The following is a 19,151-nucleotide window of genomic DNA, read 5'->3' as shown; positions in this document are numbered from 1 at the left end:
CATTTTAGTAGTATTCATTTTTTTGAGAAATGTTTAATCTATTTTATGTTAATTTTAATTTATTTTATTTAACTGCACTATTATTTAACCGGCTTAAATGTCAAGATCAGAACAGCGGTAAATATGTATATGTGATGGATATAGTAAATCAGTTATAAATATTTATTTCTTTTAGCATGTTTATGCGTGTTGTTTTCTTATTTATTTTTTATTAATATAGTTTTTAATTGTTATTTTATTTTTATCCCTTTTAGTGGTTTTTTTTTAGAAATGTTTCATCTATTTTATGTTATTTTTAATTTATTTAATTTAATTGCATTATTATAACTTTTTAATAAAAATAACTGTATAATATCAAACATTTTGGAAAGAAAAATATAATTTTGCACAACTAATCCCCTAGTAGAACTGAAGATACATTTCAGCACATTTTCACAAATTCCGTGCATATCCATATCCATGAGTTTCCATTTTTCAAAAGTGAGTTCTCATTACCGTTAAATCCCATGCTACATATTCCCATGACAAATTAATGAACATGCACTGAATTTTGACAACCGATTCTTATAAAGAACAAGTTCAAGTTTTTCATCACAATCTGGTCAACTAATCCGTTTTTTAACCGTCTTAATAACAAAAACAGTCTTCTAAACAAATCAAATCGGAAAGATCGATATTCATATCTGGTTTTGATATTTTTAGTAATATGAGACAGTAGAGAAATTGAGAGGAATATATTTCATATGTTGATTTGTTTGGACAGTGGGCATTATATAGCCAAGAGAAGAAATTAAATAGCTGTTGGAGAAATAAACGGTAACTTTCTATCAAAGAAAAAAAGATTGAGTAACTTTATATACCAATTTAGTTGCTCCCTTTATTTCCTTAACTTAGTCTATAATGAACTATACCCAAAAATGGTCCTCTGAGGCTAATACGAGTTCCTAATCCTTTTTATTTTTAACAGATTTATTTCGGTTGAATTATTCGATTTGATCGAATTCGATCCGATTTTTCTAATATTGGTATTACCTTATTAAGCATAAGGCATATATATTGATTAAACTAACATACTTAGAGTTAATCAATTCAATTCAATGCATGTTTTTTTTATTATTTTTTGCCTCCTTTTTCTTTTTTAATCTAAACTAGCGCATATATAGTGAAGTGAATAGATTTAACTTTCTTATGCATACAAAAAAACAAGTTTCCCGTTTATGAGAAGTACAGACAAATTAAATAGTTCATATAAATCGATCCAATAATATCTACATCTCTATCCAACTAGACTGCAGTTTATGTCCAATAGGCATCCAACTTACTTTTGAGTTCGATGGACATCGGAACTGTCCAATTGCTTTAAAATTTTGTGCACGAATCTCAAGAGTTAGAAACACACAAATTTTAAAGCACATTGGACGACTCTGATAGACATCGAAACAAAAGTACGTCTGATGTTCATCGAATCTACGTACACTCTTCTCCAAGTAACATGGAATGAATCGATCTCCATACAAATGGAAACAGATGCATGTGTGTGGGGGACGCGTCCTTGTCTGAAATCCAAAAATATTAAAGAAAAATTGTGTTTTTCTATTAATTATTAGCTCAAATAGAGATCTCATTGGGACCTCATTTATCTGAACCAAATTTGTTTATGTGCATCTCTACCTCTAATATATTATCCATCTGCTGTCGCTTATGTTGTCAGTTTCAGTGTCAGTGTAGCAACATATCATGACCTGTGTGTAGCAACAAGTTTGTCTAATAATTTTGCTACATAATTGAAGTAACCCCACAAATAATTCTAGTGGTACAGTTTTTATTCTAGTGGTACAGTTGCGGACCACTCAGAATATGCCAAGGACAGTGGGACACTGTGTTTCTTTTTTCTTTGTCAATAAAGTAGAAACCAAACAGACTTGCCAGAGTACATAACTCTGTAACTTTAATGCTGAATTTCTATAGTATCCGTGTATATATGGAATTTTTCTTCATTCCAAAACTGAAATTTGTAAGTCATTTTCAAAGTTTATGGATGCATGCGACCTTATAATTAAATTCTTTTTTATTAATATATTTGTTACCGCTAACCATATAAAAAAATAATTTTCAAACTTAATACGAGCACTTCTTTAACCTAGCTATTTGACAACTTCTGGAATTCATATCTCCTGTTCTGTTTATTGAACCCTTCATCACCTTTTTATCTTTTAACAATGAGCACCACATTTTAGATTTTATATTTCGGGTGAACAAGACTAGGGGTGGCAACGAACTGAACCGAATCGAACTTACCTTAGGTTTGAGTTTGGTTTAAATTAATTTCGAACCGAACCCATTTCGAATCGAATTAATTGTGAACTACACATTTTTCAAATCGAACCCGAATCGAATCACGAACTAAATTATTTTTTTGCAGTCCTAGTTATACCGATAGTTTATACATTAATTTTTTCTCGTGGGACAATTCACATGGCTTCCTTTTACCGGTATGAACTATGAAATGAGTGTTTTTAAGTTGAAAAATTGTTAATGAAAAAATACATCAGAGACGGCTTTCCTGGTATGAACTATGAGAGACGACCGAAGAGAAATGAGAGACAATCATCTAGGCCGGAGAGAAAGCCAGTCGCCGAGAGCGTTGGCTAGATTTTAGAGCTAGAGGGAGAGTGAGTTAGGGAGAGGTGGAGAGAGAACTAGTTTATTGAGATTTGAGAGCAAGGGAGTGTCGGCTAAGTTAAATTATGACTCTCTATCTTGGATTTTAATTTCATTAGGTAAATAGACGGCCGATGTTATTATGAGATTCGAACTATAAAAATGATCGAACCTATTTCGATCGAACCAGGCTAGATTTGGATTTGGTTTGAATTAATTCCGAACCGAACCTAGTTTGGTTCGTTTCAATTCGAACCCATTTCGAATCGAATTAAACTCGAATCAAACCCGAATCGAATCACAAACATCGAATTTTTTTGCCAGCCCTAAACAAGACTTCGTCGACGTAAAACAAAAGTAAATATTTGATTCTTTTTTGGTGAGCTTAAGAGCACCCTAGTTCTACTCCAATAACAGCAACCTGTTATTTCAATCCCAGCAGTTCAAATTTTTTGATATACAAATCTCAAAAAAGTAAATTTTTCATGCACGATTCTCAATGAAGACCAAAGATTGAGATTGGAATAACAGCAGATTTATTTCTGTCCCTGTCACATACTTTATTATGAAATCAACTGTTTTTAGCACATGTTGCAAGTCTCAGTCTTATATTATTTTTTTTTCTGACATTCAGTCTTATTGGACCAGCAGTTCCAAAATTATTAAGTGGGGATGCAGAATTTTTTATTTATAGAAATTGTATAAAAAGAATATAGAGTATTAGATTGATTGTATCCATATTTCGATTTCATAGTAGGAATTGATACTTTTTCAGTTCATTTAGAAAATTTTATACGAACTGGAAATATATTTGCTCCTTGGTAGCGTTTGCACAGTTAGCGGTATAGTCTCTAAATGAACTGAATATTTTTACCGATTTCTATAGGAGCTAAATTTTTGGGTTTCTTCTATGAAATCAAAATATAGATGCAATTGATCTTATATCCTATATTATCTTTATATAATTTTTATAAATAAAAATACTGGAATGGACAGTATGGTCTCTAAAAAAAGCCAAATTATTTTAGGATTTCTGTATGAATTAAATTTTTTCGTTTCCTTCTATGAAACAAATTGTAAATACAATTCATCTAATATCCAATATTATTTTGATGTAATTTCTAAAAATAAAAATACTGGGATGGACGGTACATATAATTGTTTTGGGGCCGGTTCTGTGCAATCTTAATTTTACAAATCCAAATTGGTGAACGTAGTACATTTTAACATCAAATCAGAACCTGTACATCACATGGATGTACAGTCTGGCATTGCTACAGATATTTTTCTTATTTTTGTCATTCCAAAAATAGGTAATTAAAATTTCGTCCTCCAGCTATTCGTTTCATTTTTTTCAGAAAAAAAAAAGTTGAGCTTTGGGAAAAGAAAAATATCCTGTGTCCTCAATAGTTTTTAAGTTTCATAAATTTATAGTCAGATGTCACATTGAATATAGGATATACAATTTAGTGATGTAAATTTGTGCTATGTCATGACTAATTTGGTGTAATTTTATTCACTTGCCGTGTCATAATCAAGTAATATGCAATGATTAGAATAGCGAGGCATAGCCACGGCACACAAATTGTTATTGTAGGGCACATCCTCACTAATTAGTTACGTTGTGACTGAACGTGCATGGTGCGAGTTATGTTTGACTGCGTCTAACAAAATTGGTCATAATTTAAGTTATTTTATTAAAAAAACAGTACAAATGTTAAAAAATGTTTAAAATTTGTAAAAGAAAGAAATAATGTTGGATAAAAACTGTTTAAAAAATTTAAATAAGGTTCTTGTAAGTATGAATATGATCAAATTGCCAATCTTTAAAGAAGAATTGTTTCTTATTATCCTTTTCCTTAATTATATTTTATGATATATATATTTTCCTAAATAAAATATAATTAAGCTTTTTGAACCTCCGTGTTAATTAACAGCCAAGCTTTAACATTAATTTATTTAATTAAATTCTAAATGTTAGTAAAAAAAAAGGGTTGCTGAAACCAACTTCTCAATCAAACTTTTATCAAAGATATGTGGGGAATTGGATGAGATAATATATGAGCATGTGAAACCAACGGTAAAATGAAACACATTACATTACATGGGAAGATATAAATATAAATATTAATTTGATAATATATGAGCATGAAATTAACCAACAGTAAAATATTTTCTTTCTAGGCAACCTCTAATCTAAACAAATAAATCATAAATCTATTAGTCATCAACAAATTAAACATTAAAAGAAAAACTTAAAGCATTAAGAGAAAAGGTTCTGAGCTCATCAATTTGTAACAATTATCACTCTAGGTGTTAATTTTTTATTTGTGAGAATAACACATTTCTAAACTCTTTAATTTTGTAATTTGTGACAAATAAATTATTGCTCTTAATAATTGACATGTGTCTTATATAGTTTATTCATGAATACTGAAAAAAAAATAAACCAACTATTCGTCTAGTATATAAAAATACAATACTTTCCATGTGCTATAAATATTGGATTTTATAAAGCTAAGACTTTCACTTTTCTCCCTAAAAATCTGATAAAAACGAAAATATTCACCTTCAAGGATAAGTTTCACCTTCAACGATAGTTCCAATTTTTTCCAAGTACTTTTATATATAATTGGATATAGGAGATAGACTGTGATGAGATGTAAGGAAGATTGCATGCATGGGGTACCAACCTCATATTGTTAAAAAAAACTCTATTATTAATACTATCCCTTGTCAGCCTCTGACAAATTTCAAAAACAAAAGTTATCATGTGGTGCATGTCTCCTATCCATATAATTTTGGGTTTTTTTTTTCTCAACTGTCACTGGCCGTGGGCCCATGGCTCACTGTAGACCTAACGAATTGGTCCTTAAACTTCTCATATGACTGGCATTAATATCCTAAACTCAATAGATTGGGACAAACCATATTGAGTTAGCTGGAGACCATTCTCTCTAACTATGTAACAAACCATATTGACTTAGTTTGAAGAAAATTAGATAGTTGAATGACTTGACTAATTGAGCTCTAAACCACTTCGCCAAATAAATCATACAAAATGAATTTATATATCGTATTATATACAATAAGAAAATTAAGAGCAATCCCATTCTTTTATAATTCGTTTAAAATTTTACAGTCCTAAACGAAAATATATAGCAAATTTATTTACCATACAGACCATGAGAGATATTATTTAGCACACAGATTATATCTGAAATAAATGCAGGCAAGATACAAGAACTCTCTCAGAGTTGCCCTTGCAAGAGACTTGTCAATTACAACCGAGATAGAGTAATTTATTTGCCCTTCACTTGCAAACAAGAACAAGATCGAGCTATAACGAATATAATAACACTAAAACAAGGAGCTCATGTACTATCACATATTACCATCTTGAGCCAGTTTTAGTTATTCATGAAGAAGTTTATGCAGCAGGGCAAGGGATACGCAAGACGGGGCGTAGAAACAGGTGATTCTTCCTACGAATGGTGACCCCAAACAACTCAGACATATCCAATTTGTCCGGCTTCACCCCATGAGGGAGCTCCCAATCAAAATGATATAACAAATTAGCCAAGCACAATTCCACATTTGCGATACCAAACATTGTGCCCGGACATTGTCGACGTCCGGCACCAAAGGGAATGTACTCGAGCTCGGTCCCCTTGTAGTCAACTGCATGCACTTTGAACCTCTCTGGCTTAAAAGCATCGGGGTCGTCCCAGTATTTTGGGTCTCTGCCCAATGCCCAACCATTTACTAGAAATTTTGTATTTTTCGGAATATCGTAGCCTAAAACAGTGCAGTCAGCTTGCGATAGGCGAGGAAGAAGTGGCACCGGGGTATGAAGTCGTAGAGTCTCTCTGATTACATTTTGAATGTAGGGTAACTTGTAGACATCCTCGTCGGCTACCGTAGGCTTCCCTTTTAGGACAGATCGTACCTCCCCTATTGCCCTCTCCAGAGCACTCGGGTGCCTCAGAAGCTCTGACATGGCCCAGTCTAAGGTGGTAGCGGAAGTCTCACCTCCGGCACCAAAAAGATCCTACATATATACCAAATGTGCATAAAACTAACAAAATTAGGAAACAAAAAAATGACAAAAAGATGTTCTTTATGAAATATAAAAAAGGAAAAATAAACAAAGATAAAAAAAAAAAAGGTTCTTACCAATAGAACACCTTTGATGCTGTCCATCTCTAGAGGAGTAGGCACTCCCTCGCCTTGATGCATCTTCAATAGCACGTCAAGCAAATCCTCATCTTCGGTATCAGTAGCATCAGAAATTGCATTCCTCTCTCTCTTCATCTTAATAATGTTGTCGAAAAGGCCCCCAATTATATCATTGCATCTCTTTGCCTCATACGTGGCACCACTGAGTATATCGGTGAGCGACCGTCTTGAAGGAAAAAGATCGGCCATGTTAGAGCCTGCTGCCAATCCCAATGATATCCCCCATGCACGCATAAACTCAGGGTGTTCCTTGTGCGTTGCACCAGTAATAGCTCTGACAGTTGTGTCGCTGACAAAGGTGGTCATTAATTCACTGAGGTTGACGAGAGGTGATGTTTTTGTGGCAACGGCGATGTTGCGAATGAGGTTCTTCACCTCTTCTTCTCGGAGGGATCGGTAAACTTGAATTCTCTTTGGGCCGAAGAGCTTGGTGATGCACACCTTGCGTGTCTGTCTCCAGTAGTCACCGTATGGAGCAAAGATGATGTCTCTCCCTTGCCAGCTCAGCGTATGGACTGTGACACTGATAGGCCGGGTAGCAAAGGTGACATCCTGCATATCAACCAAATTAGTACATAAATGCTTTTATCAATTCAGTCTGTGGTGAGTGGTGACATTTTTTCTCAATAATTTTTTTTAGTGAGAATTTCTTCGGGATTTGTATCTTGCTTATATGCCATTACAATCAACTGGAAATCTCAAAGCTCCATTACAATCTGTTGGTCTAAAAAAGCATCCCAGTCCCCTGACACTTGTACTGCTTTTCAAATTGTAAACCATATATTAGAACAGCTCCAATAAGACTAGAAGCAATAACAATTATTAATGGAACAGTGTTCTTTGGGCCAGTTCAATATTATATTTTACTTGCACTGATATCAAAGATCACTTTTGAAAATAATCATCACCTTTTGGAAGTTCAATATGTGAACCATTTTTTGAATTTTCCTACCTTTAATCATCAGCTTTACTGAACGAATGAATTTGTACAATGCCACTTTCTATATTACCTACACTTGTTATATTACTGTACTTATGTGTCTCATTACCTGAGTTTTCATGACCTCTTTGGCAGCTTCAACCGACGAAGCAATGACGGTGGGAGTCTCCCCGAGTTTGAGTAGCATCAGTGGGCCATACTTCCTGGACATGTCACGTAAGGCCCGGTGTGGCAGTGCACCACCTATGATAAGGTGGTGCAGGCTTCCTACAATGGGAAGCTGCCATGGGCCAGGTGGCAGTCGTAAACTGTCACTTGGCTTGGCAGGGAATGCCTTGGCTTTTAGAAATGAAAGAAAGATGGCGAGGAGGAATGCAAATGTGAGGAAATAGTAAGAGACTAACTCCATTGTTTCTGGAGTATTTTTGTTGTATTTGGTGAGGCCTTTAGTTTGCTTGGTTTGATGCATGAGACTGAGCAAGGCGCACAGCGCTTTATATAGAGTTCAAGGGCAAGAAAGCAACCATACAACCCTATTTTTGAATTCTAAATAAAATAAAATAAAATAAAATAGATTTGTTGAACAGTCATATATGCAGTGCTATAATTAATTCATAATTTTTTTCTAGTAATGTGGTAACTATGTTGAACAGTCGTATGAACCATATAGTTAATAATTAATTCCAACTGATTGGGGCTTGAAAAAAGTTCATTTGTCAGAGTCTAATATATATATTTTTTTCGGGGCACAACACGTATACAGTGGATAGGTTAAAACAACTCAAAAATACCAAGCAAAGAGTCCCATATGGTGGTGCCATTGTATGCATATGGTGCAATTATATGCAATTATGTTGAATTTCATATTGTCTACAATTGAGTCTGGTTTTGTCAATTATTTTTAATGGTTAAAAAACAGTGATTTTGTACCTATCTACAAAAATAATAAAATTTAAAAGAAAGATAAAGTTTGGTTTTTAAATATATTTTAATATGAAGCCCATGTTGATTGGATGGAGTCAAACTGTTTGAAGTTTATATATAAAGATAAGAGAAAAGGTAACGTCTCTCGGGCTACACTCCCCTGAAAATTTCTGTGTATAAAAACCTTACATTTTTAGCTTAGTTCCGACGCACTTTCAAAGTACTTTATTGTCCACGCGCTTTCAACTGCCATAACCAGCAACGACGCGCTTTTAACTGCCATAATTTCAAGTACAATATGTATGTTCATAGAATAAGATTTCTATGTTCACAGAATAATATGTGTATGTTCATAGGATAATATGTGTATGTTCACAGGATAATATTTGTATGTTAATAGGATAATATGTGTATGTTCACAGAATAATATGTGTATGTTCACAAAATAATATTTGTATGTTCACATGATAATATGTGTATGTTCACAGAAGGTTGTCCCCAGCTTTTATGCGTTTTCATCTGAGACCACACGGTTTCATCTGCAGAACATCCATTGAACTTGTTTATATAATTGTTTTCATAGTATTACCGGATCTAATGAACTTGTTTATAGAATTAGTGTAAAAAGTTCGGAAATTTTTGAGAGACTGAGGGCCGGGGACTGTTAGCTGCTTCCTAAAGATAAAAATTATAAAACATATTCTAATTTCGATATGAGGGATTTTAACGATCAAACTGTGTGAACTTTCGAGTGTATTGAGTTTCATTAATGATATATTCAGATTTATAAAATTAATAAATGTTCTAATTTCGCCAATAAAAATCCACGGAAAAATCTAATTAAGTTCTGCAATTATGATTGGTGACCAACCAAGGCTTCGAATCAAGGATTAAATTTGTTCTATACGAAAATGCATGTGTCAAGAATACCATGTCATTCACTTTCTCCACGCCGATCAGTTCATGATATATTCTGCATGGGTGTCAAATAATCAAACAATTCACATATATCGTTGAGATTAATCTCATTTCGAATTCAGGCACCATTGTGTTACCTAAATTATTGTACCTATCCAAAAATTTCTACGGAATGAACTCTCCAATAATAATAAATATAAAAAGAGAATAAGAAAGAATGGATGAGGTAGTTGATTGATGATGTAACTTAGATAAAATGTCTTAAAACTTGATCATATTTATTGACTATAAATTATGGACTGGGATTGTAAATAAAGTAGAGCAAGGATGTTGCTATGTTTATCAAGTCTTTGTGTGAACTCAATTCTAAAACTCATCAGATTTGTTTTCAATGACAAATTCAAACCATTGAAATTCATCTACCTTGCGACTTAAAGTTTCGATTTAATTTAGTATATTGTGATCAAGTGGTCAAAATTAGAAGATTTATGAATTGATTTTATAATTTTGGAAAATTGTTTACTATTTTTTAAAATAGGTACTAAATCACTTTTTTTGGCCCGTTCAACAAGAATGATTTTGTACCTATCCAAAAAAATAGTAATTTTTTTTTCAAAAATAAAATATTGCTTCCGAATATATTTTAGTGTAGATATCATATTGAGTGGTTTGAATCGACAATTTGAACTTTGAAAACGAACATATAAAAAGTGAGGTATGATGACGTATGAAAAAAAAATGAGATAATGAAACGCTCCTCATCATGATACATATAGTTTTAGTTGTACCACTTAAATTAGTTAGTCTGTCCTTGATCTGCATTCAATTAAAATTTAGCCTCAGTCATTAATTCTCTTTATTACTTGATAATGATGTTGCTACTTGCTCAGTACGACAACCCAATTGATGTTTAACATGACGCGTACCTAATAGAATATTTGACATTTTGCGAGGGTTGAGATGCACGTTTATGAGTTGATGAGTTTAGGGAGAAGAAGTCATAATCAATTGCTATCATGACTGTTTTTTTAGGTTTCCTCTACCGTGTAAAGCATGTGCGCAATTTCTTCCAATGAAAACCAATATGTAATATATATGCAATCTCTTCCAATGAAGAAAAAATATATTTACCATGATTAATTAAGGATTACTGTTTAACCGGTTTGGTTTAATTTAAAAACAAATCTTGAACAGGAGAAGATTCAATTGTACACATGTGGTATCCATGTGACAGTAGAAGACAAACAAGTAATAGACCTAAGTTAGAAATGCATGCAGAGTGTGACCACATATATATTAACATATAAATAATACAAATATCGCCTCAAGGCCCTCCAGCTGTTTGTCGATCGGTTCTTCTGATCAAATAATGACTAACAGAGATAACACTAAAACTATTGAAGTATTATAGTTGATGTATACAAGTTTATATATATGGCAAACAATTTTTTTTTATTTAATTTCCAAAATTTCGAATTTCAATTCTATAAAATAACTAGTGATTTTGGTTGAAAAAAAAGGAATAAAAAGTAGGGGTACGTACTTAAAAATCGGTAATTTTTATTTTATAGTTCCATAAAATTAGGTAATTAAAAGTCTCTCCCATCAAGAATATAAAATTTAAAATCATTCTTTTTTTAATAACAAAAATAGTAACTGAAATATTGAATACAAACTTTCAAATTAAAATTTTGGAGGTATAATGTTCTAATGAACTTATTATGTTCAGAGATTTTAAAACATTCTTCTTCACTTAAAAGAAAATTGAATGACATTATTGAGTTAAAATAAATAACTGCTAGCTACACTTAAACGATGTTTAATATTTGATATATGCATGATAAATGAATAATATTATTTTGTGTGTGTGAATCACATTGTTGTGTTGGAATAAATATATAACTGGATATATAATATATGCATGATCGATATAGAAGTATAGTTGTCGTTTTGTGAGTGTAGTACACGTTTATTAGCACGTGAGTATAGGGAGAGTTGATTTATTTAATCAATTGCTATCATCCCTTGCTACTAGAGAGCCCGTGACTATACACTGTTAAAAAAGCTAATAGCACATGGTTTCGTGGTCGTCCAAACGTATCGTGTATGACAAGATCAGGTTTGAATAAAGGCAAACATATTGAATTTACGTATCTATCAAATAAATTACCGTGTGTTCATATTGAATTTACGTATGACAAGATCAGCTTATTTTCACGCGAATGCCTCTTCACTTGACATATTGTTTATTTGAAATTTTTTACTTCTGTATATAATATACCGAATATATGATAAACATTTAGTAGTGGCTTTTTTTTTTTTTTTTTTCCACTCTTAACATGTAAAATGTGAGCAAGCATATACAAGCTGCCAACCAATATATACGACTGAAACCAGTGTTTGATTAGTATAACATGTCTTTAATTAACTTGAATTATAACAAGTGTGCACAAGTGTGAACAAACGTGCATATTCTTGGTAAAAGAGGTCTAAATTTAAGTAATCAAGATATATTATTTATATCTCACTTAATTATGATATCCTTATATAAAATATTACGATCGACTTATATATGTGGTCCAAATTGTCCAGATGTCATGACTTAATTAGTCAAGCTTATACAAAATATAACGACATGCATATACGGTCTCAACTGCCCAAATCATGTCTCTTAATACATATGTGATATTTTTCATGTAATATGTGATGTAATTGTAATATGTATTTTATTTATTTAAAGTTTGTAGTTTTTTAAAACTAATTACTTTTGTGCTTTTCCTATTTATATCTAGGTTTCAATTTGAATTGAGGTCTAGAACTTGATTTGAATATAGATCTAGGGTTTCATTTGATTTTAAATATTTTTTTGAAATTATACACTGTTCATTTTAAAAGTTGTGTAGGATTAAGTTTTTACGTACAGTTTTACTTTAAAAACCGTGTATGATGTGTTTTGGTGAAAAAAATCAACAAAATAAAATATAAATTGTACACCAAAAAACTTGTAGGGGATTAATATTTTTGTACACGGTTCGAAAACCGTATAAAATTTAATGACCTACTATACACGACTCCCGTAGACATGATTGTAAAATCGTATATAAACCTAATTTTAGACCGTAATTAATAGCATTTTTTGTACTAGTAGTCCAAACGCATCAAATGTGAGCAAGCATGTATATACAAGCCAACATGTAAAATGTGACCAATATATACGACTGGAACCACTGCTTTAATTAGTCTAGTATGTCTTTAAATTGAATTATAACAAGTGTACGCATAAGTGTGAACAAACATGCATGTTCTTTGTAAAATAGGTCTAAATTATAATCAATAATATTACATATCTCACTTAATTATGCTATCCTTAGATAAAATATAACGAGATATATATGTACCCAAATTGTCCAGATGTCACTTAATTAAACAAGCTTATGTAAAATATAATTAACCACATATAAGGTCTCAATTAATTGTGCAGATGTCTCTTTAGTTCTTCTATAAAATATAACGACCCATCACGTGGTCTAAGTTGTATAGCTGTGTTGTATGTTCAAAATGTATTTACGTCAGCATAGGAGGTCACATTTTCGTACCGAGCAGATAATATAATTTAATGCTAGATTCCGATCGAGCTTGATTCATCAATTTTTCCGAGGAATATTCTTGACGAAATTATGATATTTTATTAATTTTACAATCTGAAAATAATTAGTGAAAATAGAAAGATTCGGAACTTAATTATCACACTATGACAATATTTAGGAATGAATTTTCAAGTCAAATAAATTTCACACACAGTAAATATTTTTTTCAATGATAAAACATTATATAATAAAACTATGTAGCAACATTAACAGTATGAAAATTTCTACGGAATGAACTCTCCAATCATAATAAATAGAAAAAGAGAATAAGAAAGAATGGACGAGGTAGTTGATAGATATTGATGTAAATTAGACAAAAAGTCTTAAAACTTAATCATATTTATTGACTATAAATTATAGACTAGGATTGTAAATAAAGTAGAACAAGGATGTTGCTATGTTGACCAAGCCTCTGTGTGAACTCAACTCTAAAATTCATCAGATTTGCTTCCAACGACAAATCCAAACCATTGAAATTCTTCTACCTTGCGAGTGATGTACCTACATGTGAAAAATTTAAAGTTTCGATTTAATTTAGTATAATGTTATTAACTGATCAAAATTAGAAGGTTTATAAATTAATTTTAATATATTCATTTTTTATGTCTTTTGACCACTTGACTCTATACAAAATTAATTTAAATTTTTTAAATTTTTACATGTAAACGCATCACTCGTAAGATAAAAAAAATTTAACGGTTTAAATTAATAGTTTAAAATCAATCCGATAGATTTTAAAATTAATTTCACAAAAAAATTTAATGAACTTAGAAACATCCAAGCTCTACTCTTGAAAATAGGGTTTATTGTGAGCTCAACTTCATGTTGAGTTTCCGATTTAAGCATATTCACAAATTATGTTGGGTTCCGATCTCACCAAGCACACATTGGATGAGAAATTGCTCTGACTTTAATATTTTCACAAAGTATCACCAAGTCAGATAGGCTAAATCCCATAAAAGATTTATTTCTATCTGGACTCTAGCAGCCCAAGAGAAGGAAAAATATGGGCCCAGGTTTGTTGGGCCCAATAAATTAATGGACAGTCGGCTCTACGATTGATTATTAAATGGGCTGCATCTTTAGCCTGCTATTTATTTATGGGATTTTATGTTGTTCTGTTCTTCTACTTTTTCTTTTGGATTATTTTCTATTCCTATGTCGGTTCTGGTAAAGAACAATCACTAATCACTGATAAATAGTTGTGGCAAACCTGTAAATAATGTGAAAATATCGGTGTCAGTTCCTTAATAAGGAAGTGTCAATGCTACCTGTTAGTAACGCTTCTTACAAATTAAGGAAGGCAATACATTTAAGTGTATTTTCCAATTTCTAAATGCTCACAGAGTGATCTAGCTCGAAATATTTGAAGTCTCAAACTTGAGTTGAAGTTTATAATCAATTTTTGTTGTTAGCCAAATATATTGAATTAACTAGTCGGTAGTATTTATTGCATCCTATTTTACTTTTATGGGGAATTTCGCGTATATCTAAACTTTGCAATTACGTATATCCCCATCTAAACTTCTAAAATTCACAATTTTATTGTCTTTTATATTAAAACTCATTTTAAATTTATAAAATGCTCATATCACCCTTTATTAAAAGCATAAAATATTTGTAGTTTGTTTAAAAAAATGTTGATTATATTAGATACTCAATATACCTTAAACCTTTATAAAATACTCATTTTTTCATGGAAAACATATACTCATTAAACCCTTTATCCTTTATAAGATATTCATTTTCTTCTCAAGAACCATTCAAATATAAGATCGATGTTTTTCTTAAACAATATACTAATGTTTTATTCTTTTAATAAAGGGTATAATAGATATTTTATAATTTTAAAATAAGTTTTAATATAAAAATAATAAAATGGATAAATTTGTGTGTTTTCGAAGTTTAGAAAGGAAAATATGTAATTTTGAAGTTTAGAGAGTGAAATACATAATTTTGATGTTTACGAGGGTATGTACATAAAATCCCTCTAATTTTTAGTTAGTAAATAAGTTGTAAAGAGTTAAAATTGATATAATGTGCTATGTTGATAATTCGGTTAGTGATTTTGTGATTATATTGGGTTTACTAGCAAATTAAAAGACTAGACGCATTATAAATTAGATAAATAAAAAAAATAACTTCATTGTCGGTTCCTCACAAGAATCGATACTAAGATCATCTCTATCTTTGAAACGGTATGAATTTCTAATCTTATGTGGCAATTTCTTTCTCATTTCAAAGATGCACTTCAGTTTTTTAATTAAAAACTATTGGGCAAAGTTTCTTATTAAAAAAATGTTTCTGAACATCATGTTATTGAATGTGAAAGTTTAGAAACTTTAGAGACTTAATTTATAAAAAATAATTAACAATTATTTAGAAATTCATTTAAATTTTTGAAATGAAGATGCTCTAAGGGTAACATCAGCGATAATTATTGTTAAAAAACGATATTAATAATGTTCTCATATGTATAATGTACACTAATGTTTAATGTCATCATCAAGAACAGATTCACAACAGATATTGATAACACTCTACAAAAACAAATAATAAACATAACTTTATCTAAAGTTAGAACTGATTTGAACTATACAATACAAAATAGTATTTATCACTGGCGTATGTTATGACACGTATTGTTCTACTAGAATACTAATCAAATAAATTAGGGGCCACCCACTCCTTGTTTAGGAATCTGAAAAACAATAAAATTAAAAAAGATTTGCTGGTTGTTATGTGTACCCGTTTTAGCACCAAATTGTGAAACCTTTCCAAATTTACCAGAAAATTAGAGGTGGTTAAATTTTTTATAAGCAGTCCTTAAGAAACTTCTGTTTCCTCCTAAGCTGTCCTTAATTTATATTCTCCAATGTAGAAAATAAAACATCTTTATATAATTTGTGTTCACATATATAATACACATATCTCTTTTGCGTTTTAATTTGTTTACAGTTGAATGCTTTTAAAGACACGTATTATATGAATAGATCGTGGCATCATAGTTTTTCACATCTGAAACTAGAAATAAAAGGGCAAGATTCTTATTTTTTTTTCTTAAAAATAAATAAAAATTGGTGAAAAAGTTGTTGGATAAAACTTCAAAAAATATGGTTAGTGTTTTTCAACGTATTCATCTCTATCGTATAATCTAGGAGACTCATGGAATCATCATCAAAATAATCTCTGGCATTTTTTTTTGACATGGAATCATCATCAAAATAATCTCTGGCATTTCTTTTGACATGACCATGATAATAACTTCATTAATATCCAACAATGAGCGTACAATTAGTTTGGATGATATTAACAAGAATTGATCATGGCCTAGAAAATTGACCGAGTCAGAACGTCATCGGTTGGATCCGAGCTGATATTTGTCTGAATTTTTCGAGCAGTTCATTTTTTTTACCAAATATCATTTGAACCGGATTAGGTCGGCCGAGTTTTCGATTTTTGCATCGATCCATTTGAGAAGTGGTGAATAGAATTGTAAAGGCTGAAAGGTGATTGTAACTAGTGAGACCATCTTTTTAGGAGTTTAGCTAGTATGATATTGATGTCACATGATACTAACTTCAAAATTGATTGAACAAACTTCAAATAATTAATTCGAATCGTTCAAATCAATTTACTTTATGAGTAATGCATTTACATGCAAACCTTTTTTTTTATTTTCAAGTTATTTTAGTATCAAATCAAGCGATAAAAATATTGAAAAATGAATATATTAAATTAACTTAAAAACTCACACATTTGACAGCTTGACTTTATACCAAATAAATTCAAAAAATTATAAATTTTATATGTAAACGCACAACTAATGAAGTAGATCAGTTTGAACGATTTAGATTCACCGTTTGAAGTCGATTCGATAGATTTTGAATTTAGTATTAAATGGATTGAAATGACACTGATGTTGTACTAGCCATACTCATCTTTTAGACTATATATGAGGAATGTGCCAACTTTTGTAGGCCCAAAATAATGAGTATGACTAATATAACATTAGTGTCATTTCAGTCTATATAACACCAACTCGAAAACCTATCAAATCGAGCTCAAATGGTGAATCCAAACCATTCAAACCAATTTACTTTATGAGTGATGCGTTTACATGCAAACTTTTTATATTTTCAAGTTATTTTAGTATCAAATCAAGTGACAAAAAAATTGAAAAATGAATGTATTAAAATTAACTTAAAAACTCACACATTTGACCGCTTGACTTGATACCAAATAAACTCAAAACTTATAAATTTTACATGTAAACGCACAACTAATGAAGTAGATCGGTTTGAACGGTTTGGATTCACCATTTGAATTCGATTTAATAGATTTTGGAGTTGGTGTTATATAGATTGAAATGACACTGATGTTATATTAGCCATACTCCGAAATAATAAGTGGGAGAAGAACTTTCCCAACAAAGAAATAACTTTTGAGATTAAAAAAAAAAAAATAAAGATTACAAGGTATATATACATATATTAAAATGTGCTTGTAGATCAAATTTTTAATTTTTTTTTAATTTTTTTTACTATTTATCAATATGGGTACAAAAATTCAATTGTCTGAAAGCAAAATTTTGTAAAATACTTAAATATAGCAAAAAAATTCAAAAAAAAAAAAATTTAATCTTCAAGCATATTTTAGTAGAGGAGGGTTCAAATGCACCATCATTTTGGTGCTCCAATATACTCCACATATTCTACATCTTTTATCTCCATTTTCAAATTCTGAGCAGTCGATCCGAACCGCTCAACATGATCTTCATAATAAAATATGCTTGGAGACCAAATTTTATATTTTTTAGAATTTTTTTACTATTTTTTAAGATGAATACAAAATCTCCTTTTTAAGGAGATTCTGGACCATCGATCTGATAAAGTCATATTGTACCTATCTAAAATTTGGTCTCCAAGCATATTTTATTATGAAAATCATGTTGAGCGGTTTGGATCGACTGTTCAGAATTTGAAAATGGAGATAAAGGACGTGGTGCATATTGGAGCACCAAAATGATGGTGCATTTGAACCCTCCTCATTTTAATATATCTATCATATTCAACATTTTGGATCGACTGTTTGAACTTTAAAAACTTTAAAAATGTAGAGTTTAATTCAGTATCACCAAAAAAGAGTGCAAGTGAATCCCTCCTCTACATATATTTGTTTTTTTTTTTGAAAACTTGGTAGTGGCTACCAAGATTAAATTGATAAAGGTGCTTACAACAACTAGTAGTACTAGATTTTTACAACAATTGCTCTACATATATTTGTAAGATCTGAAAAATTCGATTCTTTTAGTAGGATTCTCTGTCATATAGAAAAGAACAAATCGGATGAATGTTTGTATGTTTGAAAGTTTATATTATATTATATAAGTAGATCATAAGTATTATATTTTTTTATGTAAATTTACCAGACAATTGGAGGTGGTCAATTGACCGATTTCGATTTTGATTCTGATTTTCAAAGCCATTTTATTGATAATGCAATACAATATTATATAAAAACAAAGTGGTGATTCCAATCAAAATGGAGATTTTTTTTTTTTTTTTTTTTTAAACCCAGAGTGGGAGAGAGACAGACGCTGTCTGACACAAGAAAAAAGTAGATAAGAAAAAGAGAACATGCAAGTAAGCAAAGCTAGCTTTCTCTCTGTTTTTAAGTGTAATTAGAAATGGATTTTCCATAGGTTTTCAAATTTATAAATATTACAACGGATCATTTTAACTAAATATATTAAAAAGAAAATGTTGAGTTTATTCAAATTGAAGTTTTAACAATTTCTGAATTTTCTACAAAACTGTAGA

At 30.8% G+C, this 19,151-nt stretch overlaps 1 protein-coding gene across 1 annotated transcript; it reads right to left on the bottom strand.

Annotated features, from left to right (window-relative positions):
- Window positions 1-5,808: 5,808 nt before the first annotated feature.
- LOC144560515 (desmethyl-deoxy-podophyllotoxin synthase-like) lies at window positions 5,809-8,310 on the bottom strand. The gene is made up of 3 exons (XM_078309733.1): window positions 7,950-8,310; window positions 6,838-7,452; window positions 5,809-6,712 (listed from the first exon to the last, which is right to left on the bottom strand). The coding sequence occupies exons 1-3, from the start codon at window positions 8,307-8,309 to the stop codon at window positions 6,092-6,094; spliced, it is 1,596 nt and encodes a 531-aa protein (XP_078165859.1). The 5' UTR covers window position 8,310; the 3' UTR covers window positions 5,809-6,091.
- Between the last annotated feature and the right edge of the window lie 10,841 nt (window positions 8,311-19,151).

The sequence above is a fragment of the Carex rostrata genome, chromosome 10, assembly GCF_964058835.1.
Source record: "Carex rostrata chromosome 10, lpCarRost1.2, whole genome shotgun sequence".
NCBI classification, from domain to species: domain Eukaryota; kingdom Viridiplantae; phylum Streptophyta; class Magnoliopsida; order Poales; family Cyperaceae; genus Carex; species Carex rostrata.
The sequence above is the reverse complement of the archived record's forward strand: the minus strand, read 5'-3'. Positions and strand labels throughout refer to the sequence as shown.